The following is a 24333-nucleotide window of genomic DNA, read 5'->3' as shown; positions in this document are numbered from 1 at the left end:
GATCCAGAGCATCCCAAACATGCTCATTGGGTGACGTGCCCAGTGAGTATGCTGGCCATGCAAGAACTGGGATGTTTTCAGCTTCCAGGATTTGTGTACAGATCCTTGCAACATGGGGCCGTGCATTATCATTCTGCAACATGAGGAGATGATTGTGGATGAATGGCAAAACAACTGGCCTCAGGATCACAGTATCTCTGTGCGTTCAAATATCATCAATAAAATGCACCTTTGTTTGTTGTCCATAACATACGCCTGCCCCTACCATAACCCCACCGCCACCATGGGCCACTCGATGCACAATGTTGACATCAGCAAACCTCTCACCCACACGACCCCATACACGCTCGTCTGCCATCTGCCTGTACAGTGGAAACCCGGATTCATCCGTGAAGAGAACATCTCTCCAAAGTGCCAGACGCCATCGAACGTGAGGGTTTGCCCACTCAAGTCGGTTATGACGACAAACTGCAATCAGGTCGAGACCTCGATGAGGATGAAGAGAATCCAGATGAGCTTCCCTGAGACGGTTTCTGGTAGTTTGTGCAGCAGCTGTCCGGCTGGCTGGTCTCAGATGATCTTGGAGGTGAAGATGGGGTAACATGAGGTCTGCGGTTGCGAGGCCAGTCGGATGCACCGCCAAATTCTCAGAAACGCCTGTGGAGACGGCTTATGGTAGAGAAATATACATTTAATTCACATGCAACGGTTCTGCTGGACATTCCTGCAGTCAGCATGCCAGTTGCACACTCCCTCAAAACTTGCGACATCTGTGACACTGTGCTGTGTAATAAAACTGCACATTTCTGAGTGGGCTTTTATTGTGGTCAGCCTAAAGCACACCTGTGCAATAATCATGCTGTCTAATCAACATCTTGATATGACACACCTCTAAGGTGCGGAGTGGGACAAAAAAAGTGGCCCTGGACTTTCTCACCCACAGCGACCCCACACACCCTGCTCGCAAACACACCACAGCACACTGGCCAAACATTAATGCTACTTATACTTTTAAGGAAATTAAATTGATTATAAGATAACGCATTTGAACTATCTGCTAATGACATTCTACTAACCATGACATAAAACAAAACATCTTTTTACATTTTATAATCACAACCACAATGGCAGTACATTAAATCGGCCTCACAATCACAGATCACGTGTATTCACACCAGGCCATGTTAGGGTTAGGGTTACCCTAACATCCAGCATCTTCACCTCCAAGATCGTCTGAACCAGCCACCCGGACAACTGCTGCAACAATCGGTTTGCATAACCCAAGAATTTCTGCAAAAAACCATCCCAGGGAAGCTCATCTGCATTCTCGTCATCCTCATTGGGGTCTCGGCCTGACTGTAGTTCATCGCCGTACCGACTTGAGTGGGTAAATTCTTCTATGGTAACATGTTTCATCTGTGGTTTGTCAAACACTAACAAGTGTGCAAGTTATTGGGACACGACTATTCCAGCCATGAGACCTTCGCAGCTCAGAAAAGGAAATCCCAATGCACGGCACTACATGTAAACAAGTACTTACCATACATCAAAGGGAGATTTAAAAATATCTACAAAAAACGAGCAGCTCTGATGTAAAAGCTACTAAATTCTGAGACAATAAAAATTAAACAAATTCTCTCAGCATGTATCATCAACTTTCACTTCAAATCCCAGCCTCATGTCATTCAGAAATACTGGTCTGTTGGCAGAATCCATTAAAAGTCTGATTTAAAATGCTCATTTACAAGGAAACACGTGAGACATATTGAGAGTGTTTTTGCATCTGAGCTCTTTAAATGGATTTATAGAAAGTTGGGGGGGCTGGAAAAATCTGCCTCCTCTGGCTAAAGCAGGTCAACCTACGCAGTCATGCAACAATGTGTTTCGCAACATGGTCAAGTACCTTAACCAGCTAAGCCAGGGTTGGTCAATCAGAGCCTCATATTGACTTTGGCTGGTAAATTCATGTCAGCTGGTCATGTATGGAGTGAATTTTGTGCCATATTTAAACAAACAAATCCAGCATGTTGCAAACAAACTCAATCTGCTTTGCAAAGGGAAAACTCGACTCGCAAACAAACAAAAAACGCTTTGCAAATACAAAAGGCAATTTGAGAGAAAACAAGAGGTGTTTAGCAGCAGAGTTTCTCTCAGCTTGATTTTCTCACAAATGTGACCCTACCTTCCAAAACAGCAGATGGCGCTATCAGGCATTTTCAACTAGTCTCCCGAAATAAAAACTGAATTTTGCCCTACATACCACCCCTGCCAGTGGCAGCAACTGGCTTCATTCTGCTGGTCTCATTGAATTTATTGAAAGTACTATATAAATGTCTGTTAATATAAGGTAAACAAATTCTGTGTGTCAAGCCATTCAATTAAATTTACAAAGCTTATCATGGTACTGCTGAAATGAAGAGATGAGGGGGAAAAAATTTAACTCTTTGGAGCAAGAGTGTGTAGGGGACACAATAAACCCAACATTGACTGACTGGACAGAATGGCCAGTACAAGCAGCAGTAACCTACTAACCAGGATCAGTCATTTGAGCACTCAAGATAAACTTCTAAAAAATCTTAATCCTTTTCAAGTTGGCCCTAGCTGTTTAGGCTCGAAGACCAGATCTACCAGGTAAAACCAGCTGACCCACCAGCCTGACCAGCTAAAAAAGTAAAAACCCTTTTATTTTAAACCTGCCTACACCACCTTAACAAGCTAAAGCAGACTTTTTATCACTCAGTGGGTTTAACCACCGTCGCTTCCGCCGAAGGTGACGTCACGTGCATACCCTCTATAGGGGACACTGGCCTTAAAGTTGGCCAGAGAGGAAAGCTACTGGAACATGTTACCAAAAAGTTAAATATATACTGCAAATTAATATAAAATAAAATCATTTAGTTGTACAATTTCAATGTTAATCATGTTATCATTTATTTTAAAAAATCAAAACTTTATTGTGTGGGTGTGTCTGCGGCGCACCCCAGAAGAGAGTCTATGTAGGTCACTAAATGGGGTAAAAACATGTGACTTGAGGCTGAGCTTTAATTGGCTGGTTTCGAATCCACCTTGGGGCGCAATTATTATGCTACTGCGCTTATGCTACTGTCTCTAAACTCTCTATCAATACTTTGATCTTATTCGCTATTAGGTCTGCACAATGCTGCTGAAGTTAAACAATAATAATAAATAACTGGCAGAATTTTTTAAAAAGTCTTAACGCAACCTCTTGTGTGTGTGTGTGTGTGTGTGTGTGAATGATTACATTGATTAATTAATTACTGCTATAAACCCCCATTATACTCAGATTTAATAGATTCATAGTACATTTATTTCATGCTTTATCAGTTGACTTCAACAGTAACATTTTCAGCATTTAGCTAAGCAGTAATGATATTCATTGCCTGATAAACAGCTATTTACAGTCCTGCATTACTACAGTAAAAGTTTAATTTTGAGTTTGTTTGTGCCCCCAAACAATATTTTAGCACCAGCCACCAAGGGGTATCCACCTTATGTTCAAACGCGGAAGTAAGTGATGTGACGTTTTTCCATTCTCTGTGCAAGACGTCACACATTTTTGTAATAATATATAGTAGCAGAATAAATTAACCAGCATATTTTTATCAGCATAATATTAATTGTTTTTAAACAATTATTGTATTTACACACATTCAGTTCTTGTGCGTGTATTATGGTAAAAACAGTTTTTTAGAGCTTTACTGCATTTGTACCAGATATTATGGCAACCCCTAAATGCAGCAATTATGCCGGTCTTCCTGGACTTCATAATAAATATAAAAAAGCACACTCGTATCCCTCGCAATATGACTTAAATGGCTCACCAGAAGTTTTACACAAAAGAGCTAAAAAATGACACATTTACCCCAAAAATAAAGTGGATATGGATTGACAATTGCAGATGTATACATGAGAAGTACATTGATAAGATTTTTGTGTTTGTTTGCATGTCGAGTTTTCCCTTTGCAAAGCAGATTGAGTTTGTTTGCAACATGCTGGATTTGTTTGTTTAATTATGGCACAAAATTAACTCTACACCGCATTCCAAATTATGCACATGCCTGATGCCATTTTTGTTTATTTTTCCATTTTTCCAGTCAATATGTTTACAAATTTTATTTTACCCTCAACACTTATATGACAGTGAAGATGTTATTTTATTTAAATGAAATAAATATGTCAAAAGAAACTTTAATACTTTGAAAAATATGCAAAATATGCTGTTCCAAATGATTATGCAGAATGCACTTTAACCAAATTTATAATGCAGGGCTCGAGAATTTTGAGAGTGTGCCACTGAATTCTACATCCAGTTGCACTTTGCGACCAGTAAATTTGACCTTTTTTTTGTGATGTGATACTGAATTTAAAACAGCACATTGTACTTTCATTAACGTATTTATTAGTAATAAAGTGGAAATTAGTAAAAATGTGAAAATTTGTTTAGGATGTTGATTTACGGTGTGTGCCCCTAAATTTTCTGGTTGCACCCCTAAAATTTTCAGTGCGGAGCCCCTGTGCTCCTAGTGAAAAAAGTTAGCCTGGAGCCCTGTAATGATATAATGGATTATAATGATTCAAAAACAGATATCTGTCAAATGTGCTGCATGGACACAACACAACCATTGTCCAAAAAACAAACACAATGTAAAGTTACATAACAATATATGAGCAGCATATCTTTGACATGACTTTACTTCTCCCATTCATTAAACTTGTAAGTATACAAGTATAGGTTTTGTCTTTATTTCACTTGAAGACGCTAGTGTTGCATCTCTAAGTTAATGTTTTGAATGATAGTGCTGTCCATCTTACAGATCTTTCATATGATGCTCCACAAGCTCTTAATAGGACCATATTATTTTATGCCCATATTAATTAAAATAGTCAGTGATGCTTTTTGCAGCATATGATGGTGTATTATCCTCCCTGAATGTAAACTTATTTCAGAAGACATGATTCCCTTTATATCACAAAAATGGCATACAACAATTTTGAACGCGGTGCTGCTACCTGCCATTAAATAACCGACTTTGACAAAGTCAATAAATAAATAAAGATGATTTTTGTTTTGTAAACGCTGTTGTGAAAGAAAACTATGACGTGAATGAATCTGTGTTCATAATCTCCGCCTTCATTACAAACAAGAGTGCGCTGAAAGTTCAGATCTTCAGCCCAAACACAAAGATGTTTCTTGAGTCGGTTCTGTTGGCGTGTCTGATCGCTTTTCCTCTCATTCTTAAGCTGATTTTCCCGTTTTTCTGGACGGACTTTCTCTATCACATTGAGTTGCTACGGATTTTAATCAAGTTTGTTTCCCGCAGTCGTCGGCGACCCCCGTTTCTCGCGCTGGACAGATTTCTAGAACAAGTCAAAACGCGACCGAACAAAACGTTTATCGTGTTCGAGAATAAACCTTACTCGTTTAAAGACGCGGACAAAGAGAGCAATAAAATAGCAAACGCGTTACGGGCCGTGTCGGTTCTGAGATCCGGAGACCCGGTGGTTCTGTTCATGCTGAACGAGCCCGCGTTCATCTTCTGCTGGCTCGCGTTGGCGAAGCTCGGTTGCGCATGCGCACTGCTCAATACGAGCATCAGAGCGAGGAGTTTAATCTCGAACTTCAGATGCTGTCGTGGCGCCAAAGTTCTGATCGCGTCAGCAGGTGAGAAACCTACACAAGCAAGCACGCACGCACAGTGTGAAAATACACAAACAAACATGCTGTGAAAGTAAAGTTCAGCACGAGTCATGATGAGATCTTCTTCTTCTGAGAGTCAAGCTGTGTTCCTGAAGCTCAACTGTAGCACTGCAAGGGTTTGATTCCCAAATCAAATCTATAGCTTGAATCACTTTGGATAAAGCTTCTGACAAATATGTACATGTTTGTGTTTTGGAATTTCTATTTAGATAAAACTAGATGTGTGTGGACCTTGGGAAAATTTCCAAGCGGTTGCTACCGTCAGTATGAACCCTGCTGAAAAAAACAGCAGACCAGCAAGACCAGCATATGTTGTGTTTTGGTGCTGGTTTGCTAGTGAAGACCTGCTAAACCGGCATCAAACCAGCATAGACCAGCATAATTCCCATGCTGGTTTGATGCTGTTTTTCAGCAGGGAAACCTATGACGAATACAATGGTAAACATTTATGAGTGTGTGAATAAGATTAGTCTTTGAATTCAGATGAATGTACGGCAGTGATGTTTTTGTATGTTTGGGTCTCAGAGTTGCAAGCAGCTGTTGAGGAGGTTTGTGAAGACCTCCAGCAGGATGATGTGATGATATTTATAATGAGTGAAGAGCTCAGATCATCATCATCATCATCACGTGTGAAGAGTCTGAGTGTGCTGGAGTCCTCAGATTCAGATGTTCCTCAATCATACAGAGCAAACGTGTCCTTCACTTCCCCTGCGGTCTACATATACACATCTGGAACCACAGGTATTGCGCACACACACACACATACACACACACACACACACACACACACACACACACACAGTCCGATTCATTACAAACTAATAGACACGTGTCAGAGAGAAATGTTTAGATATAGACGGCACATGTGTTGTCCTGGTTACACGCCTGGACTGAACTTAACTTGCTGTCTCTGTTTGTTTACTGGTCTGACTAGTGGCTAAAATGAACTGTGAAACAAATACCTCATGAAAAATAACAAATGTTTTGGTTTCCTAAAGATGAGTGGAGACGGTGATCATGGATCAGTGCTATGTGAATTTTTTTAGCTTGTTATCAATAGGGATGCACCGATAGGATTTTTTGGGGCCGATACCGATTTAAACAGACAACTTCTGGCCGATACCGATGCCGATATTAAACACTTGTATATAATACTATACAGTTGGTCTATTAGCTAGTTTATTTCTGAATCAAATTATTTTTACTGAACATGGATTGAATCTAATTAACATTCAACTGACCAACAAAATAAGAGAGGCACAAATTAAGCTAAAACAATTATAATAAGACAGCATGACAACCTTCAAAGGTGGTTTTTGCTATTCAGCATTTATTTTATTAACAACATTAACTCATTTTTTACATTTAATGGATTTCTTTATGCAGGTAATTAATAAACAATCGGTATCGGCCTTTCTTGTGCTATTGCCGATATGCCGATGGTTTCAAATTCATCAAAAATCGGCCGATAAATATCGGCGGCCGATATATCGGTGCATCACTAGTTATCAGAAATAAACTGCTCTAAAAAGCTGTATTGTGATGATTCTTTGTGGAAGTTTACCAAAAGTTACGCCTGTTCCACGAAAGGCGTTTGTTTACATTGTTACTGCTTCGTTTAAATCAAGAGGTTTTCTGTACTGCAGGTGATTGTTTTGCAGAATGCTTCAGAATGTCAACATGATTTTTAACATGGCTTTCATTTGACAATGATTGTTGCCAGTCGTGTGTAAATGATGTGCATGAGTTGTGAAGGGGGTTTGATCTTACCCTAACACTGATGTTTGTGTTTCAGGTCTTCCTAAAGCTGCTGTGATCAATCAAACCCGTCTGCTCGCTGCTCTGGCCGTGTTGGCGTCCAATGGCGTAACAGAACGTGATGTCATTTATGTGACTCTTCCACTGTATCACACCGCAGGCTTCCTCATTGGTTTCCTGGGCTCTGTTGAGACAGGTGCTTGTGTTCAAAGTACATCGTGAGATTAGTGTTTGAGAGATTAGCGTGTGTGTTTGTGAAAGACGTCTTTGTCAATTAAGTGTAAAAATGTGCGGAGGAGAATCTGGGTTAAGTTCACGATCCACAGAAATCTTCATAGTGTTTTAAGTTTCTAATACTGTTAATGCCAATAGTCAAAATAAATGATGCTTCTATAATAATAATAATAATCATCATCATCATCATGTTTTTAAAATTCAGGTTCAACTATCATTTTGCGTCACAAGTTTTCCGCATCTCGGTTTTGGGACGAGTGTCGGCTGTATAACGTGACTGTGATTCAGTATATCGGAGAGGTTCTTCGTTATCTGTGCAACACACCAGAGGTAAAACACAAAGATACACAGGAGAAGATATCATCATCATTACTAACCGTTAAAGACTCATTTGTATGTTTAAGTATATTAAACATAATACATAAGCAGTATTGTTTTAAAGCAACACTATGTAGTTTTTTTACCTTTAAATAATGTCTCTAAAATTATTTCAGTGATAAAACAACCTTTAACTGGACAAATTGTACTGTTGCTGTAACCTGAGCAGCCTCCTAGCTGCTACAAGCACACTCTGAAAGTGGCGGTGGAGGGTAGGAAACACAGCCCCGCCTCTCCCCCTGCCTGCAGAAGAGTGTCTGATACCAGTCACTGTTGCGCTTTTCAACCACATGGGGGAGCTGTAAGTCATTTTTACATAGAAACTACATAGTGTTGCTTTAAGAAAGAACATGAATGTAAATATAGTAGAAGCTAAAGGCACCTTATTGCTTTTAATAAATAGCTACCACATAATGAAAATATTTATGCTTATTATAAAGTGATTGGTAATAAGTAAAATCATTAAACGTCATCTGTCTGTTTGAAGGTGTTAAAAGTAAACAAAGTAAGAAACTTTTTCCCAACACCTGCAAATGGCCGGTGACAGCCATGAATATTTATTACTGGCCATGAAACTGTTAAAGGGGACATTTCACAAGAGTTTTTTAAGATGTCATATAAATCTTTGGTGTCCTCAGAGTGCAGATGTGAAGTTTTAGCTCAAAATATCCCACAGATCATTTACTATAACATGTTTAAATTGCCACTTTGTACAATCTAAAAAATGAGTGCTAAATAGCACTAAAAGCTTGTAATCATGAGGAACAATTTTTAGTGTTATATAGCACCTATAAAGAAGCATCCAGGGGTGATATAGCAGCAGATATGATTCTACACAGGTGCACTTAAATGGATCCCCTATAATTACGAGCCAATAAACCACTTTTAGTGATATATAGCAGCAGTGTAGGTGTGAGCAAAAATGTGCTGTTTTTGGGTGTGTCCTTTAAAATGGGAACGTAACAGTAACAGAACTTTGCTATATAACATAAGAGATGATGATATTTAATATTTTAGCTGTGAATGAAACTGTGTAAATGTGTGAAGGATCTGTTTGTGTGAATTGTGCTTTTGTTACATTGAAGTTTAGCTAAAACACTACGTGTCTGTGTTCTTAACAGTACAGCTGCTGTACCCTGAAAACTGATCCCAGCACAGCTGGTTCTTATAAATAACTTCAAATTCTTCTTTCCGCTCTAAAGTGCACGTCAGCAAATATCAGCTCACTTCAGTCTCAGTCTTTACACTCTCCAGTGTTTCAAATCAAATGTCAGATTTGGGATTTTAATTTGGATGGAGGAATAAAAACAATCCGACTTTGGTCAGTGAAACAGGATTCTGCAAGAGCACATGAGCTCCGATCACGTGATCGCCCCGACAGCCAATGAGAGAAAGGTTTAAGGGCTGGGTTCTGATCTCAGAATAGCCGCTGCTCTTTATTTGGAATAAAGCTTCAGGAGTGGATGAAACCGATCTCTTGAATGCATTATGACTTACAGGAGCAATGTCAGATCACATGTTATGATGTTTGATTTCAGGTTTCACAGTCTGCTGAACTGTAAATTCCAGCCCGCAATGAACTTTATGTTGAATATTTAATGCAGGTGTTTCTCTTAAAGCCTGTTTGGTGTTGTTTTTCAGAAACGTGACGATAAAGAACACGGCGTGCGTTTGGCCATTGGCAATGGACTTCGCGCAGACGTGTGGAGGAAATTTCTAAACCGATTTGGGAATATTGAAGTGAGAGAGTTTTACGCCTCCACAGAGGGAAATGTAGGTTTCGTGAACTACGCCGGACAGATCGGAGCCGTGGGCCGTGTCAGCTATCTGCACAGAGTAAGCACGCACGAGTCACTGGGCTCACAGCGCTGTCATTTAAAGACCGACCGCTCAAATCATGTGTCATGTTTTTCTCAGAAACTATTCCCGTATAGCCTGATTCAATACGACACGGAGCGAGATGAGCCGGTCAGAGACTCCAAAGGCCTGTGTGTAGAGGTGCCTAAAGGTCAGAGGTCACGTACATAAACATGAAACGTGCCGTTTCGTCCCGTACGGAGAACATCACCTAAAACAGACTCTTCATAAGATGTCTTGAGTTGTGTCGGTGAGATGATTTATTTGTGAACGTGCCGTGTGTTTCCAGGGCAGACGGGTTTGCTGGTGTCTAAGATTACAGAAATCGCTCCCTTTGTGGGTTATGCAGAAAACGAGCATCAAACTGAAAAGAAGAGGTTACGTGATGTTTTTAAGAGCGGCGATGTGTATTTCAACAGCGGAGATTTACTGAAAATCGATCGTGACAATTTTATCTACTTTCAGGATCGAGTCGGAGACACATTCAGGTATCAGCGTCATGTTGTGTATCATACAGATCTGTAAGAGATGCAGCACCAGATTGATGGTTTAATGTTTAGGATTTATTCCACCTGCCTTTAGGTGGAAGGGCGAGAACGTGGCCACCACTGAAGTGTCTGACATCATCGGTTTCCTGGACTTTGTCGAGGAGGTGAATGTTTACGGAGTGAAAGTTCCAGGTTTGCCGATTCTACGTTTGCTCTCGATACGATTATTATTTTTCAGGTTTAATTACACTGACACAGCCGTATGCACATTTCTGCATTTGTAAAGGCCACGAGGGACGCATCGGAATGGCTGCCGTGAAAATCAGGGATGGCATGGAGTTTGAACGCACCAAAATGTTTAACCACGTCCGTAATTTCCTGCCAGCTTATGCGCAACCTCGTTTTATACGAATTCAGGTAAAGTTTATCTCATGAAGCAGACGCACGATGTCCTGTACTGCTATTATGAAATGTTTTTCTCTCTCTCTCTCTATAGAGTTGTATGGAGGTGACGCGCACATTTAAACAAATCAAGCTGAAGCTGGTGGAAGACGGATTTAACCCCACTGTGACCTCTGATTCAATGTACTTTCTGTGTGAGAACGAGAAGACGTACGTCTCTATAACCCCCTTCATTTACCAGCAGATCTTAACTGGCAGCATTAAACTTTAATGATGTTATATTAGTAATGTCACAGTGTTATTGATTACTGGAGAGGAACACAGCACTAACAGGAAGATGTGTTACAAATACAGAACTTACTGGTTATTACTAGTTAGTTATCAGACAAAGCTGCTTGTCCTGTTTAAACTAAACCATATTAACAAATAATCTATCAAGTCCACGTGTTTTGTTTACACTTTACTGGTTCTCCATTATTATTATTTTTTATGCTAGTTTTATACTTGATTGCCATTTATTATAAACGTTTAAGACATTTCATTTATGAATAGTTAACAACAACAAAATGACTAGAATCATGTAGTATAACTGACTATATAGACTGTATAATAATAAATAATATTACACAATATACGATTGCAGTCACCTCCTTCATTTATTGATCGTCTGTTTCACTGTAATGGGGTGTACACACCAAACACGAATTTAACGACAAGTAGATTAGATTCAAAGTATTCATCCATCCGCCGTCAGGGATTATTCTGTTCATCCTGGATGACAGAAGAGATTTTCAGGTCGATCAATAACAGACACCGATGAACTCAAATCACATTTATTCAGCTAACATAGATTTCACATAAGATGTTGATTATAGACACAAAATATAATAACACACTGACTAAAAATAGATTAAAAGTAACGTTTGTAAAAGCCTACAAACAATGCAGAGCTAAACTCTTATGCCATTTAACACAAGACGTTGTCCTGATGTAATTCAAACATAAATTCTGTGTGTGTGTGTGTGCGCGTGTTCAGGTGTTTATATACTGTGCTTTCCAAATGTTCCCAGCACAGACATTGTGGGGACGGCTGGCACAATTCAGATTATAATGATGTTTATTTCAAAATATAAAAATGCTGAAAGTTTTCTATGAGGTTTAGTGAATATACAGTTTGTACAGATATAAAAACCTTTCTACGTTTATGGAATGTCCCTATAAAATAATGGAAACCTGTGTGTGTATGTCTATATTTTGATGTCGGTATGAAAACACTGCAAATGTTCTCGTGTGTTATTTGGTGGGTAGAGGTCGTCCTTCAGCTAAAGGGAAGCAGTTAAAGCAGCTCGCCCGACTGGTGACCCAGCCTCTTCTGAAGGGATGGTACAGCTGCTGCATCCCACACTGAGCCCAGACCTGCGACAGACTCGGAACGCTGTTAAACTTCAGCAGTCGCTTCTGCGCTCGCTGTCGGGACTGCGTCGGCCGCTCCGGGATCTGGGCCAGGGCCTCGTTCGGGCGGTGGGCGCGGTCAGGTCTGGCGGGTGGGAGCTCGGCGCTGCAGCTCAACGAGCGGATGGCTCGCCTCTGTCCCTGCCGCACCAAACGTTCATCTATCATTGGTTCCAGACGCATTCTGCTCAACTCCGAATGGATGGTCAGCATCACTTCTTCCTGTTCCTGCGCGGTTTCTTCGTCAGACGTCAAACTGGGTTCGCGCGCGACGCCCCGGGCCTGCAGCACGTCTTTGGCCGTCTGCCGTATGAGACTCCAGTCCCTCTCGATGTCCTGAACGCTGGTGAACTGAGACGTGACTGTGAAGCGGATGATGAGTTTGTTTCCGATGGCAGCAGGAATCAGAAATATCTGACCTGATTTAGTCAGTTTTCTTAGTAACTCCTGCGTCGCACCGTTTCCCGCCTGCCAAAGAAAGAATTCTGCTCTTTTTTTCATGAAGTTATAGACAAAATACAAGCGCAGAAATCATGAAACGCTTTCAAAAGCTTTCTCAACTTCATTGTGTAATACACATCTCTAGATTAGACAGAGCAACAGAGAGGAGAGGAGGTGAAGGGTCAAAGGTAATAAATGAAAGATAATCAATCGAATAAAGCAATAATGATAATGAGCGCTTGATCAAATACAAACAAATCAACAGTGACGCTCATTTGTGTGCCTGATGACGTTACGGTTTGTGTTCCTGCCGTTTGCTTTTTGTACAGCAGTCAATCGTACGCATGTCATACAGGCACGCAGAGCTTGAAACGTGTTTCTCTCACTCGTAAGCAGAAAACGACGAGGCCGAGGTGACGCTGAGCCGGAATCTGGAAGTTTGTGTCCCTCCTGACCAGAGACTCGAACAGCTTTGCCATCTCCACACCCTGACATCACAGACGAAACAAGCAAAGCTAAAACGTACGCAAAAGTCTGCAAATGTTATTATAGCATTTTTGAAGGTGAATCTTCTGTCTTATAGACGTCTGTCAGGCGGATGATCTTACGTGTCTTATGTGAGCCTGCAGGTTCTTCAGACCGAACGAACGCATCACAAACCACAACTTCAGCGAACGAAAGCGTCGACTCAGAGAAATCTGCCAATGCATGAAGTCGGTCGTGTCGGAGTTATCGTGTCTCAGGTAAAGCGGGTCGACGGTAAACGTCTGCTGGAGCTTCAGTTTATTCTTCACCCTGCAGGTCAAACACAAAGACGTGTCTCTTATGAACTCATGACTATGATGCTTAAAATGAATTCATACAAACAGTTCAGCATTTCATTCCCTCGACAGTCGCTAATTTAGTAACAGTAAAATTAAAGCGTCATTCCTTAGTGTCTCTCACCCAAAATGCCGTACAATCAAAATGGACCATCATCCACTTGGATGGATTAAAGACGAATGAATCCGCAAACTCGATTCCATTGGTGAAGTATCGGAGCTCAGGACAGAGGAGGGCGGAGCCTGCGTACGCCGCGTCCACGTGCAGCCACAGTCCCTCACGCGCACCTGAACGCACAAAGATTTGTATAGCGCGTAAGAAAAATGACTACAGTTCTGTACCGTGTATATACCATGAAGTGTGCTTATCATTCAGAACCAATATATTACCAAGATATTAACACACACTTACACACTGGGCCCAGTTCCTCCAGTCGGTCAAATGAACACACACCAGTGGAGCCAAGAGTCGCACACAACTGCAGAACACACACACACACACTTCATTAAATGACAGTAAATGACTTTATCAGAAACATCTGCAGAGATCTGTACTGATTGAGAGATATAGAGAGAGAGAGAGTTACCATCACAGGTATGAAGCCTCTCTTTCTGTCTTCATCAATGGCACGCTGTAGAGTTTCTCCACGCAAAGCAAATGTCTCATCTGTCTCCAGAAATCTGATCTTCACCAGAGATATCAGACCTGCTTTCTCCACTGATGAATGAGCCTAAATACAATATTCATACAGTATATACAGACACAATGATGATGATGATTGATTTATCCTCCTGAGAACCAGGGAAATAAAGTTTTGTTTTTGTCTTTTCAAAACTGTGGAAAAAAGTGTAGGTGTGGTAAAACACTTCTTTTAATTTGATGACCACTGTAGTGGACAGCAAGACTTTGAAGGCGGGCTGCACGATCTCTAAAAGCCAACGTTGATATTTGAAATTTTCACCACAATGTGCATTTAAAGGTTATGAGTTTTAATGAGATATTACTGTAGTATTCGGACTTCTTGGAGACACAAAGGAACATGTTGCTCTTAATTTCTCAAAGTGTTGGGGAAGAGCAACATTACAAGTGGGGCGTGACACACGGGAGGAAATTTGGTCATTTTTTGTCACTTTTTACTAGAAAGCCCAGGATGTCCTCTTAACATGAATGGTGGACATGCGTTTCAGACCTCCTAAAGCACAGAGGAGATAAATGAATTGCTGTGTCTCAGGATCTGATTATATGTAAGGTGAGCGTCACAGACCTGATCCGAGGCGTAAGCGATGAGTTTAGAGTTCAGCACAGACTCATCTGTGTCAGCGTGACTCAATTCAGACTTCATCTGCAGGATTTTGTCTTTCCGGGCAGCCAGAAGAGCCATCAGCGTACATTCACTCACAGTACTCTATTAAAACACACACATACACAACAATATTACACACATTCATATAGTGTCAGTAAACACTCAATACATCATTGAGCCATTCTGCATTTCTACCCTCATTTACACAAAGATTAAATCATTAAATGCTTTCACAGTCTAACAAATATGAACAGTATTAATTCATCAGCACAAACATAAACAATGTACATTAGTAAACTATGAACTGACCCAGGATCAGATCTGCACCCAGTTTCTGTTATAATAGCCCTGTGATGTGTGTATGTTGTGTGTGTGTGGGTGTGTGTGTGTGTGTTGTGTTTGTGTGGGGGGTTTACTTGCAGTATTCCTCCTCCGTTGCTCTGTGGATGATGGTGTAAATAGTGATCTGGTAAGCCGAGTCCTTTACACAACCAGTCCAAAACACACATCTCAAGCTCAGTGCACGCTGGACTCGAAGCCTACAGAGGACACACACACACATTCAACACAACAGATTAAACTGACAGAGAAAGTTTGGTGTGTGTTTGTATGTTTTTTGTCATACCCAGGTGAAGCCGAGGCAGTTAATTGCGTCTGCGAGCATATCACCCAACAGAGACGGCCACGAGTTCAGCGCAGGGAAATATGCATGCATGTGTGGACTCTGCCAATGCACCACCTACAACACACACACACACAGAGAGAGATAGGGCATTACATGTTTAAGAATATACAGTATATATATATATAGATTGATATAAAGATAGACAGACCCCGGGCATAATGATGTTCTCAACATCCTGCATGATGTTACTCCAGTCTTCAGGTTCATAGGGAGCACAGCTGGGCAGCAGAGGACGCATGTAACCCGGCTGCACATCTGGAACTACACGACGATCCCGAATCTCTGTCAGATACCGTCGTATAAAATCCACCATCTCCTTCCCTACACACACACAAAAATGTAAAAAGATGAATGAACATCATAAACATAAACACACACTGCATAAATAATAAAGAGAAATGAATAAGTTACAATACAACCAAATAAAGATTAAAATACAAAATAAATAGTAGATGTGTAAAGCATTAAAGTATAACAGAATAATAAAACATCATCTGAAAGAATGCAGAAAATGAAATCTTGTATCTTGTGTAATGTTTGTTGGCTGTTACCTCTCAGTGTGTAATCGTCTGCCTCCATCTTCACCTTTATCTCAACAGATCTCAGTGTCATTCACTCCTCAACATCACAGACTCATCACATCCATAACTCATCTCTTTTATACACACACACACACATACATACAGACACGCACATGCGCAGATGCAAGAACCCTCTTCAGTGATCAGATAACAAATCATCAATGGTTTTATTTGCCTATGATCACGTGTCTGTTCCTTCTGAAAATAAATCCAACAATTTTACCTTTTTGGAAAAAAATATTTATGACTATGAAAAAATGAGAAAACATGTCACAAACATCTTGCTGCTGTGTTAGAAAAACCTGAAATGTTCTGGTAAAGATCTGAATATTGAGACGTTCACTTGACTATTAAACCTGCACGATGCTCATCCCATAAATAACAACTCAGACTTTAGGATCATCTTCTGATTTCTAGCAAATAAAGCAGATTTAAAGTATCAAGAATCTTTAAACATCAGAGCAGAAAGAAAGTTTTACACAATAAAATCATCTGTAGATCACTGATGATGAAATGACCAGATGTCTCTTATTCAAAACACATCATACTTTACAGTATAACAACATTATACTGATTATAGAAAATACACACAACTTTCACAGGCTTAAAAACCACAACTGTAAAATTCCCTGAGATGACACACAAATGATCAGAACACAAAATCTAAACAAATATAAAGTTGATGTTTAGTGTTACATGACAGACAGTGTGTTTGTGAGGAAAAGAGAGAGATAGAGGAAGAGAGAGTGTCTGTGTGTGTCTGCGTTTGTGTGTGTGTGTGTGTGTGTGTGTGTCACAGTGCTTTCTTTCGTGTGATGGCCTCCAGTTTCTGTCTGTAAATTTCAGCCTCCTGTTCTTTCTTCAGGAACTGTTGTCTGTATCTCTGAGCTTCACGATTCGCTTCTTCCAGCTGCTTTAGCAGAGCCACTTTCTCCTGTTACACACACACACACACACACACACACACACACTCTTGAAAACAATGTTCTGAATATATTCACTTTTGTTCTATGAAGAATGAGCCGTAATAATAAAGATTTATATCTACTGCACAAACTGAATTCTTTGAATGTATGAACGAGGATCTGACCTTATTTCTGACAGCAGAGTAAACAGGACCTCATGTGGAGATTAGTTATAACTTTTTACTCACCCTGCTAAACATTACATCTGCTGTTTTCAGAAATGCTCAATTATGTTTTATTATAATGAAATAAAAACACAATTTGACTTTTAATAACAACCTCAGCAGAGCAGATCAGAAACAACCTTTAAATTAACAAAATTATAAACACAACAATAAAAGGCCTTTTATTGTGGCCAGCCTAAGGCCCACCTGTGTAATAATCATGCTGTCTTGATATGCCACACCTGTCAGGTGGATGGATCATCTCTGTGCTCACTAACACAGATGTAGACAAATTTGTGAACAATATTTGAGAAAAAAAATACCCTTTTGTGTACATAGAAAAAGTCTTTTGAGTTTAGATCATGAAAAATGGGGGCAAAAACCAAAGTGTTGCCTTTATCATTTTGGTCAGTGTATTTCTGACTGAGACACACATTATTATTTTTTAAGAATCAGATTTAAATGCCTGCATTTGTTTTTGACTATTTGTTTTGTTGTGTCAGAACCTGAAAGTCGTCCAGCGAGATGGTTTTCTGAATTTGGACGTCATGTGCATCGGTCATCTCATCGTCGTCTTCTTCCTTCACGCACTGCCGTTTAATAATCGGCTCATCGCTGATCACCGTTTCCTCCGCGACCTCCGTGTCCGACACCGTTAATACTGTGGGAAGACGAATGCTCTTAGAAAGAAATCTGTTAAAATAAAGGCTACACAACTATTCTCTGTTGTGGGAGAAGACGTTTGTGAAGCTATTTTCAGTTACACAGAAAGTGTCAAAGCAGAGGCTGACAAAGTACTTCGTAACTGTTTGACAACGAAAGCGATGTGATCATTTACACATTCAGCTACAGAATGCTAATGCTTACACAGAAGAGTATGTAACTGTGATGATTTATGATGTGTTGTTCAGTACAGTATTTCTCAAAGCTCAGACTTTTATATGAAGACTTAAAGTCATCGTCAGCAAAGTCAAACTGTCGTGTACGTAGCCGCAACGTCATTAGGTTAAAACTCACCCTGCTGCCCATCGGGCATGGTAACTATTATGGGCTGGCTGATGCCTGTACCAGTCTGCAGGTTGCCCAGCTGAATGCCATCTGTTACTATGGTAATGACCTGCTGACCTCCAGAGCTTACGACCTGTCGAATGGCCCCATCGACCGTGTCCGCCGTTATCACCTCCTCTGCGGCTACGACTGACGAGACACGATGATCAGATTTACATCTGACAAACATGGTATGATGAAAACTAAAGCAACTCAAAGAAGAGACAATTCTGCTCAAATTGACTTCATCTAGCTTAGAACAAGCTTTTGTTATTGTCTGGTGATGGTGGACGCTTGTGACGCAAAGCTTTGATGAAGCTCTGAGATACACTGTTCAAATGACCACAAGGCAATTTTCCTTAATTGTACAGAGGACAAACACACAATCGCTCTCTTCATCATGTCGACGTGCATTTGGACAAAGCTTCCTTTCATTCATAAAACACATCTCCCTGCTGAAAAAAACAGCATCAAACCAGCTTGGGAATTATGCTGGTTTAGCTGGTGGTCACCAGCATACCAGCACCAAAACACAACATATGCTGGTATGACCAGCAGGGGATGCTGGTGCTAATGCTGGTTTAGCTGGTACTAATGTTGGTTTAGCTGGTACTAATGCTGGTTTAGCTGGTGCTAAAGCTGGTTTGGTGCTGGTTTAGCTGGTGTTCACTAGCAAACCAGCACCAAAACACAACATATGCTGGTCTTGCTGGTATGCTGTTTTTTTTCAGCAGGGCTGGTGTTCAGGGACTCGGGCCTTTGGATGTCACCTGTGGATCTGCTGGCGTTTCCAGGTGAGACGAGTCCGGCCAGGTTGACCACGCCTCCGGGACCGATGATGAACTGCGGCGTGGCCGTGTGAACGCTCAGCATGTCTGGATTCGTGTCGGGGTTCGTGTTGATCTGGTTCCGCATCGCCACCTAAACGACACACGCAACACAATATTAAAAAAACACATTTGCGTAGCGTTATTCATTTTAATAAGGGTTATCATGCGTGTGACCTCAGTAAACACAAGAGACCTGCAGGATTTCAGTGAGCTCATGACAGCCTTTGTCCAGGGCGATGTCCAGCGCGTTCTTACAGAATTTACTCTGCGCGTGGACGTCGGCGCCGAAGCGCAGCAGAATCTCCGCCACGTCTCTGTGGCTGTGCTCCACGGCCCAGTGCAGGGCGCTCATCTGCAGCATGTCCTTAGCGTTCACATCAGCGCCGTGCTGAAGAGATGGCATGAATACGGTCATTGTTACGGCAGCGCGTGATGAAAGAGACACTTAAAGCAGCAAATTACAGACAATTGCACCGAGAGCAAACATCAAAGATCCCTAACGGAGAGCAGCCACGTGATCGGTCACCTTCAGCAGCAGCTCCACGATGCTAGCGTGACCTTCGGACGAAGCCATGTGCAGGGGCGTTCGGTCCACTTTGGTGCGGGCATCTCTGCTGACCCCGGCCCGCAGCAGAACCTCCGTGGTGGAGAAATGACCGAACTGCGCCGACAGGTGCAACGGAGACGTCCCCAGCTGGCATACGTGTGACGGAGAGACGCATTATTGCACAACCATGAATATGACCATGAGAAAGTTTTGCAGTCACATCTACAAACGCTCACCCAGTCGGTGGTGAAGGGCGCTCCATTGGCCATCAGTATCCGAACCTCGTCGTCCTGACCGGCACGAGCTGCTTCCAAGAGCTTCTTTCCCAAATCCACCAGAGACATCTACATTCAAAAGAATTAGCAGCAGTGTAAAGCCTCTGAATATGAGTGTGTATGATTTTCAAATCAGGTTTTCATGTTTCAGATCCCGAATTTGTCTGAATCCTACTTAAATCATTGCAGTTAAACATTCTGTGTCATATTTGAAAGCTCATAGTAGTACAGTTTATAGTAACATGGTATTCGTCTATATGAATAGAATTCAGTTGTCTCACATTGATGATCTACAATCAGGGGTGGTTTTCCCGTACAGGGATTAGACTAGTCCTAGACTAAAATAAATGTAAGAGCTGTCCAAACTGAAAACCCCTGACATATCTTAAAATACATCAGTGCCCTTTGTTTTGACTCAACATGCACACCAGTAATGTTTTTAGTAAGGCATGTTTGTTAAAAGTCGATATACAGTTAGGGTTCTCCCATTTAGAAATCATGGAGGGGCCCGAAATTGCCACCGTAGGCGCACGTCCACTGTGAGAGACACAATCCAAAAAAAAAAATCACAATGTATGATTCCCCAACCATTCATTTGTATGATACAGCTGCAAATACGTCCTTCAACGCCTGAGAAAATTAATATTAATATTTGGTACAGTAGCCTTTGTTTGCAATTACAGAGGTCAAACGTTTCTTGTAGTTTTTCAGCAGGTTTGCACACACTGCAGGAGGGATTTTGGCCCACTCCTCCACACAGATCTTCTCTAGATCAGTCAAGTTTCTGGCCTGTCGCTGAGAAACACAGAGTTTGAGCTCCCTCCAAAGATTCTCTATTGGGTTTAGGTCTGGAGATCTTGATATGCTTCTTACAGAGACACTCCTTGGTTATCCTGGCTGTGCGCTTCAGGTCATTGTCATGTTGGAAGAACCAGCCTCGACCCATCTTCAATGCTCTAACTGAAGGAAGGAGGTTGTTCCTCAAAATCTCGCATTACATGGCCCTGGTTATCCTCTCCTTAATACAGTGCAGTCGCCCTGTCCCATGTGCAGAAAACACCCCCAAAGCATGATGCTACCACCCTCATGCTTCACAGTAGGGATGGCGTTCTTGGGATGGTACTCATCATTCTTCTTTCTCCAAACACGTTTAGTGGAATTATGACCAAAAAGTTATATTTTGGTCTCATCTGACCACATGACTTTCTCCCATGACTCCTCTGGATCATCCAAATGGTCTTTGGCAAACTTAAGACGGGACTGGACATGTGCTGGTTTAAGCAGGGAAACCTTCCATGCCATGTATTACCAACAGTAACCTTGGAAACGGTGGTCCCAGCTCTTTTAAGGTCATTGACCAGCTCCTCCCATGTAGTTCTTGGCTGATTTCTCACCTTTCTTGGGATCATTGAGACCCCACGAGGTGAGATCTTACATGGAGCCCCAGTCCAAGGGAGATTGACAGTCATTTTTAGCTTCTTCCATTTTCGAATGATTGCTCCAACAGTGGACCTTTTTTCACCAAGCTGCTTGACAATTTCCCCATAGCCCTTTCCAGCCTTGTGGAGGTGTACAAATTTGTCTCTAGTGTCTTTGGACAGCTCTTTGGTCTTGGCCATGATAATAGTTGGATTCTTACTGATTTTATGGGGTGGACAGGTGTCTTTATGCAGCTAACAACCTCAAACAAGTGCATCTAATTTAGGATAATAAATGGAGTGGAGGTGGACATTTTAAAGGCAGACTAACAGGTCTTTGAAAGTCAGAGTTCTAGCTGATAGACAAGTGTTCAAATACTTATTTGCAGCTGTAGCATACATACAAATAGCTAAAAAATCATACATTGTGATTTCTGGATTTTTTTTTCAAGACTACGTCTCTCACAGTGGACACGCACCCAAGATGACAACCCCAGACCCCCCCACGACCTCCAAGTGGGAGAACTTGCAAAATAGCAGGGTGTTCAATTTTCCTCACTGTATTTACCAGCAACAGGCAGAAACTTGCTGGTTCAGCAGACTGGTTTTAGACGGGTTTGGCTACTTATTTTAGCTGATCAAGCTGGAAGACTAGCTGACCCACCCACTTCACCAGCTTTGCCAGTTTGGAAGGACCAGTGTAAACTAGATATTTTCATTGTAACCCAGCTTTGACCAGCCAACCAGCTTACTTAAGGTAGTTTTAGCAGTATTTTGTTCATATGTTATGGAATTTAACTTTTACCTTCTCCAAAACAATAATAAAGAAACTTAATATGAATTTAAAAAATGATTTAAAAAAAGATGAATAGTCAAGTTGTCGAGCTGATGCTGTGATCAGTGGTGTACGTAAGTGCTGACTGCCTGCTGATTGCATTTTAAACTCACATCTCTGAAAACAACAGCTAATTTTTAAACAACATTATCTTTACTAATCGACTGCAGATGAAGTATATGAAGTATACACGTCTGTATTCTCACAAACTACATTTAGTGACACCAAAACAGTAATACTGAGAAACTGCTATTATGTCTGAGTTTGCTTGTGTGATTTCAGCTGAAAAGCTAAAGAAAGGTCACGTAATTTCCAGTAAGGGAACATAGGGTGCATCGAGACGGCCCTTAAAATGTCCGACTCCCTGATCAATACCTTAAATACTGAGTAAGGGAACACTTGTGGTCTCTATGGCAGCAAAATCAGAAACTGGGGATATAACGTCATTGACAAGCAATCCTATGAACACGGGTGGAATGCTGTTTTTTTAAGATGTCCCCAGAGTACGTATGTGAAGTTTTTGCTCAAAATACCCCACCGATGAGATAAGTTATAAATTGCCTTTTTGTAGGTGTAAGCAAAAATTAGCCGTTTTTCAGGGTGCCCTTTAAAATGCAAATGAGCTGATGTATGCACTAAATGACAGTGTCGTGGTTGGATAGTGCAGATTATTATTATAATAAGATCCCCTTCTGACATCACAAGGAGAGTCAAATTTCAATGAGCTATTTTTTCACATGCTTGAAGAGAATGGTTTACCAAAACTAAGTTACTGGGTTATTCTTTTTATCTTATTTTCTAGGTTGATAGAAGCATTGGGGACCCAATTATAGCACTTGAAACATTGATGAAAACATTTAAGACACTTGAAGTACACTGCTAGTAAGTTTTGGATACTTTAATACAAAATTCTTACATAATCTGCCTTTAACCAAAGTCTGGAAGCAGGGCCAGATTACAACCAATCTTCTAATCTAACCTTTCGAAACATACAGATACCGGCCGACCCTTGCGGCACTACTTGTCTTTTTGATCCCATCATCCTCTCTAATCTCTCAAGTTACATCAGTGTTCTTCATCAGCCGATCCTCATCATCAACCTCAACAAGCCTTTCCTGACACCCCACAAAATAAATATGCTCTACCTTCAGTAGAGCTTTTGGATACAAAGCCATACCTATGAGACCATCATAGATTAATAGAAATCATAGTTAAAAGATCTATTTAACCAAACACAGTAATGAACATTCAACCATAATAACCAATAACAGGGATAGGATTTAAGAAGAATGTTAAATGTTTCCCCCAAAATATCATCATCATTCAGATATACAGCAGTATTAATAGATAGAGTAAATACAGATAAGTTAACATGTAAATGTTTTAAACCCCTGCATGATTATGATCGATGGGGTTTTATGTTTAACTGATGAGCTCATTGTAAATAAACATTTTACAGATTCACATGAACCGCCAACCGCGTCCGTTTTATATATAAATAGCTTCATATGTATATTAACTACTTGATTTGTTAAACACGGGCCTAAAACAGAAACGCCACCACTATCATCATCATCATCATCCTCATTATCCTCAGCAGCAGAGTCCCGTTAAGCACGATAAACAGGAAACCGCTCGTGTTCCGGGGGAAGAGGAAACATTAATACATCCACTTCCACATCCGGCGCACACGATCGCGCTGAATTTTGTGTTGCTTACCGTCCGATCAAAGTACAAACTGTAGAACCGCAATCAGTCAAAAAACCAACCAGAGATGTAAATAGTACAGCAGCAGCGGGCACGAGCACAAGAGTGCGCGTGTGTGCATGTGAACGTGCACGATGAGGCTACGAACATATTATGATATAAATGCACAATACAAACTCTCCCACTGTGCTGTATCTCAGTTTCCGGTTCGATTAAAAAAATTACGCTATTACGTTTTTACATTAAAATTACATCAAAATCCACTCTGTTAAAATTCCCAAAAACTGTCGATAGAGAAACCAATGCATCGCGCATGCGCAGCGAGGATCACACTGTTTGTTGTTAGCTTTTAATGAACTGATTTTTTTTACTCATCCCCCTAAGCGTCCAAAATGCAAGACGGTGTGTAATGGGATATAAGAGTT

General features: G+C 40.9%; 3 protein-coding genes across 8 annotated transcripts; 1 reads left to right on the top strand and 2 right to left on the bottom strand.

Moving 5' to 3' along the window:
• Positions 1-4950: 4950 nt before the first annotated feature.
• LOC129419229 (zgc:158482) lies at positions 4951-11468 on the top strand. The gene is made up of 10 exons (XM_055174310.2): positions 4951-5683; positions 6245-6460; positions 7515-7673; positions 7917-8041; positions 9731-9925; positions 10007-10097; positions 10236-10434; positions 10529-10626; positions 10721-10851; positions 10931-11468. The coding sequence occupies exons 1-10, from the start codon at positions 5206-5208 to the stop codon at positions 11105-11107; spliced, it is 1869 nt and encodes a 622-aa protein (XP_055030285.2). The 5' UTR covers positions 4951-5205; the 3' UTR covers positions 11108-11468.
• A 185-nt stretch (positions 11469-11653) lies between these two features.
• hdc (histidine decarboxylase) lies at positions 11654-16233 on the bottom strand. The gene is made up of 11 exons (XM_073853930.1): positions 16091-16233; positions 15688-15860; positions 15480-15593; positions 15271-15393; positions 14816-14956; positions 14138-14281; positions 13963-14029; positions 13677-13838; positions 13338-13525; positions 13116-13217; positions 11654-12756 (listed from the first exon to the last, which is right to left on the bottom strand). The coding sequence occupies exons 1-11, from the start codon at positions 16149-16151 to the stop codon at positions 12130-12132; spliced, it is 1902 nt and encodes a 633-aa protein (XP_073710031.1). The 5' UTR covers positions 16152-16233; the 3' UTR covers positions 11654-12129.
• gabpb1 (GA binding protein transcription factor subunit beta 1) lies at positions 16206-24240 on the bottom strand. Of its 6 annotated transcripts, none has more exons than XM_055174319.2 (8): positions 23921-24240; positions 19910-20017; positions 19653-19820; positions 19320-19514; positions 19067-19217; positions 18267-18446; positions 17756-17910; positions 16206-17054 (listed from the first exon to the last, which is right to left on the bottom strand). In XM_055174319.2, exons 2-8 carry the CDS (start codon positions 20015-20017, stop codon positions 16914-16916), a joined length of 1098 nt encoding a protein of 365 aa, XP_055030294.2. In that variant the 5' UTR covers positions 23921-24240; the 3' UTR covers positions 16206-16913. The 6 variants fall into 6 exon arrangements, with proteins under 6 accessions (XP_055030294.2, XP_055030292.2, XP_073710032.1 ...); XM_055174317.2 differs by lacking the exon at positions 23921-24240 and adding an exon at positions 23181-23843; XM_073853931.1 differs by lacking the exon at positions 23921-24240 and adding an exon at positions 23745-23838.
• Positions 24241-24333: the final 93 nt, after the last annotated feature.

The sequence above is a fragment of the Misgurnus anguillicaudatus genome, chromosome 15 (assembly GCF_027580225.2).
Source record: "Misgurnus anguillicaudatus chromosome 15, ASM2758022v2, whole genome shotgun sequence".
NCBI classification, from domain to species: Eukaryota; Metazoa; Chordata; class Actinopteri; order Cypriniformes; family Cobitidae; genus Misgurnus; species Misgurnus anguillicaudatus.
Note: the sequence above shows the minus strand (reverse complement) of the source record. Positions and strands in the feature narration are given on the sequence as shown.

What these genes read in the sequence shown, in the direction of transcription:
- LOC129419229 (XM_055174310.2), top strand. Translation starts at nt 5,206, where the DNA reads ATGTTTCTTGAGTCGGTTCTGTTGGCGTGTCTGATCGCTTTTCCTCTC. An exon ending in ATACACATCTGGAACCACAG is followed by an intron (nt 6,461 to 7,514) that starts GTATTGCGCACA and finishes TTTGTGTTTCAG; the next exon opens with GTCTTCCTAAAGCTGCTGTG. An exon ending in CTCGTTTTATACGAATTCAG is followed by an intron (nt 10,852 to 10,930) that starts GTAAAGTTTATC and finishes CTCTCTCTATAG; the next exon opens with AGTTGTATGGAGGTGACGCG.
- gabpb1 (XM_055174317.2), bottom strand. Translation starts at nt 23,243, where the DNA reads ATGATGGGATCAAAAAGACAAGTAGTGCCGCAAGGGTCGGCCGGTATC. An exon ending in CGCCCTTCACCACCGACTGG is followed by an intron (nt 19,821 to 19,909) that starts GTGAGCGTTTGT and finishes CACGTATGCCAG; the next exon opens with CTGGGGACGTCTCCGTTGCA. An exon ending in TCGTGGAGCTGCTGCTGAAG is followed by an intron (nt 19,515 to 19,652) that starts GTGACCGATCAC and finishes CCATCTCTTCAG; the next exon opens with CACGGCGCTGATGTGAACGC.
- hdc (XM_073853930.1), bottom strand. Translation starts at nt 16,151, where the DNA reads ATGACACTGAGATCTGTTGAGATAAAGGTGAAGATGGAGGCAGACGAT. An exon ending in ACTGCCTCGGCTTCACCTGG is followed by an intron (nt 15,394 to 15,479) that starts GTATGACAAAAA and finishes TGTCCTCTGTAG; the next exon opens with GCTTCGAGTCCAGCGTGCAC. An exon ending in TCGCTTACGCCTCGGATCAG is followed by an intron (nt 14,282 to 14,815) that starts GTCTGTGACGCT and finishes TATTGTATTTAG; the next exon opens with GCTCATTCATCAGTGGAGAA.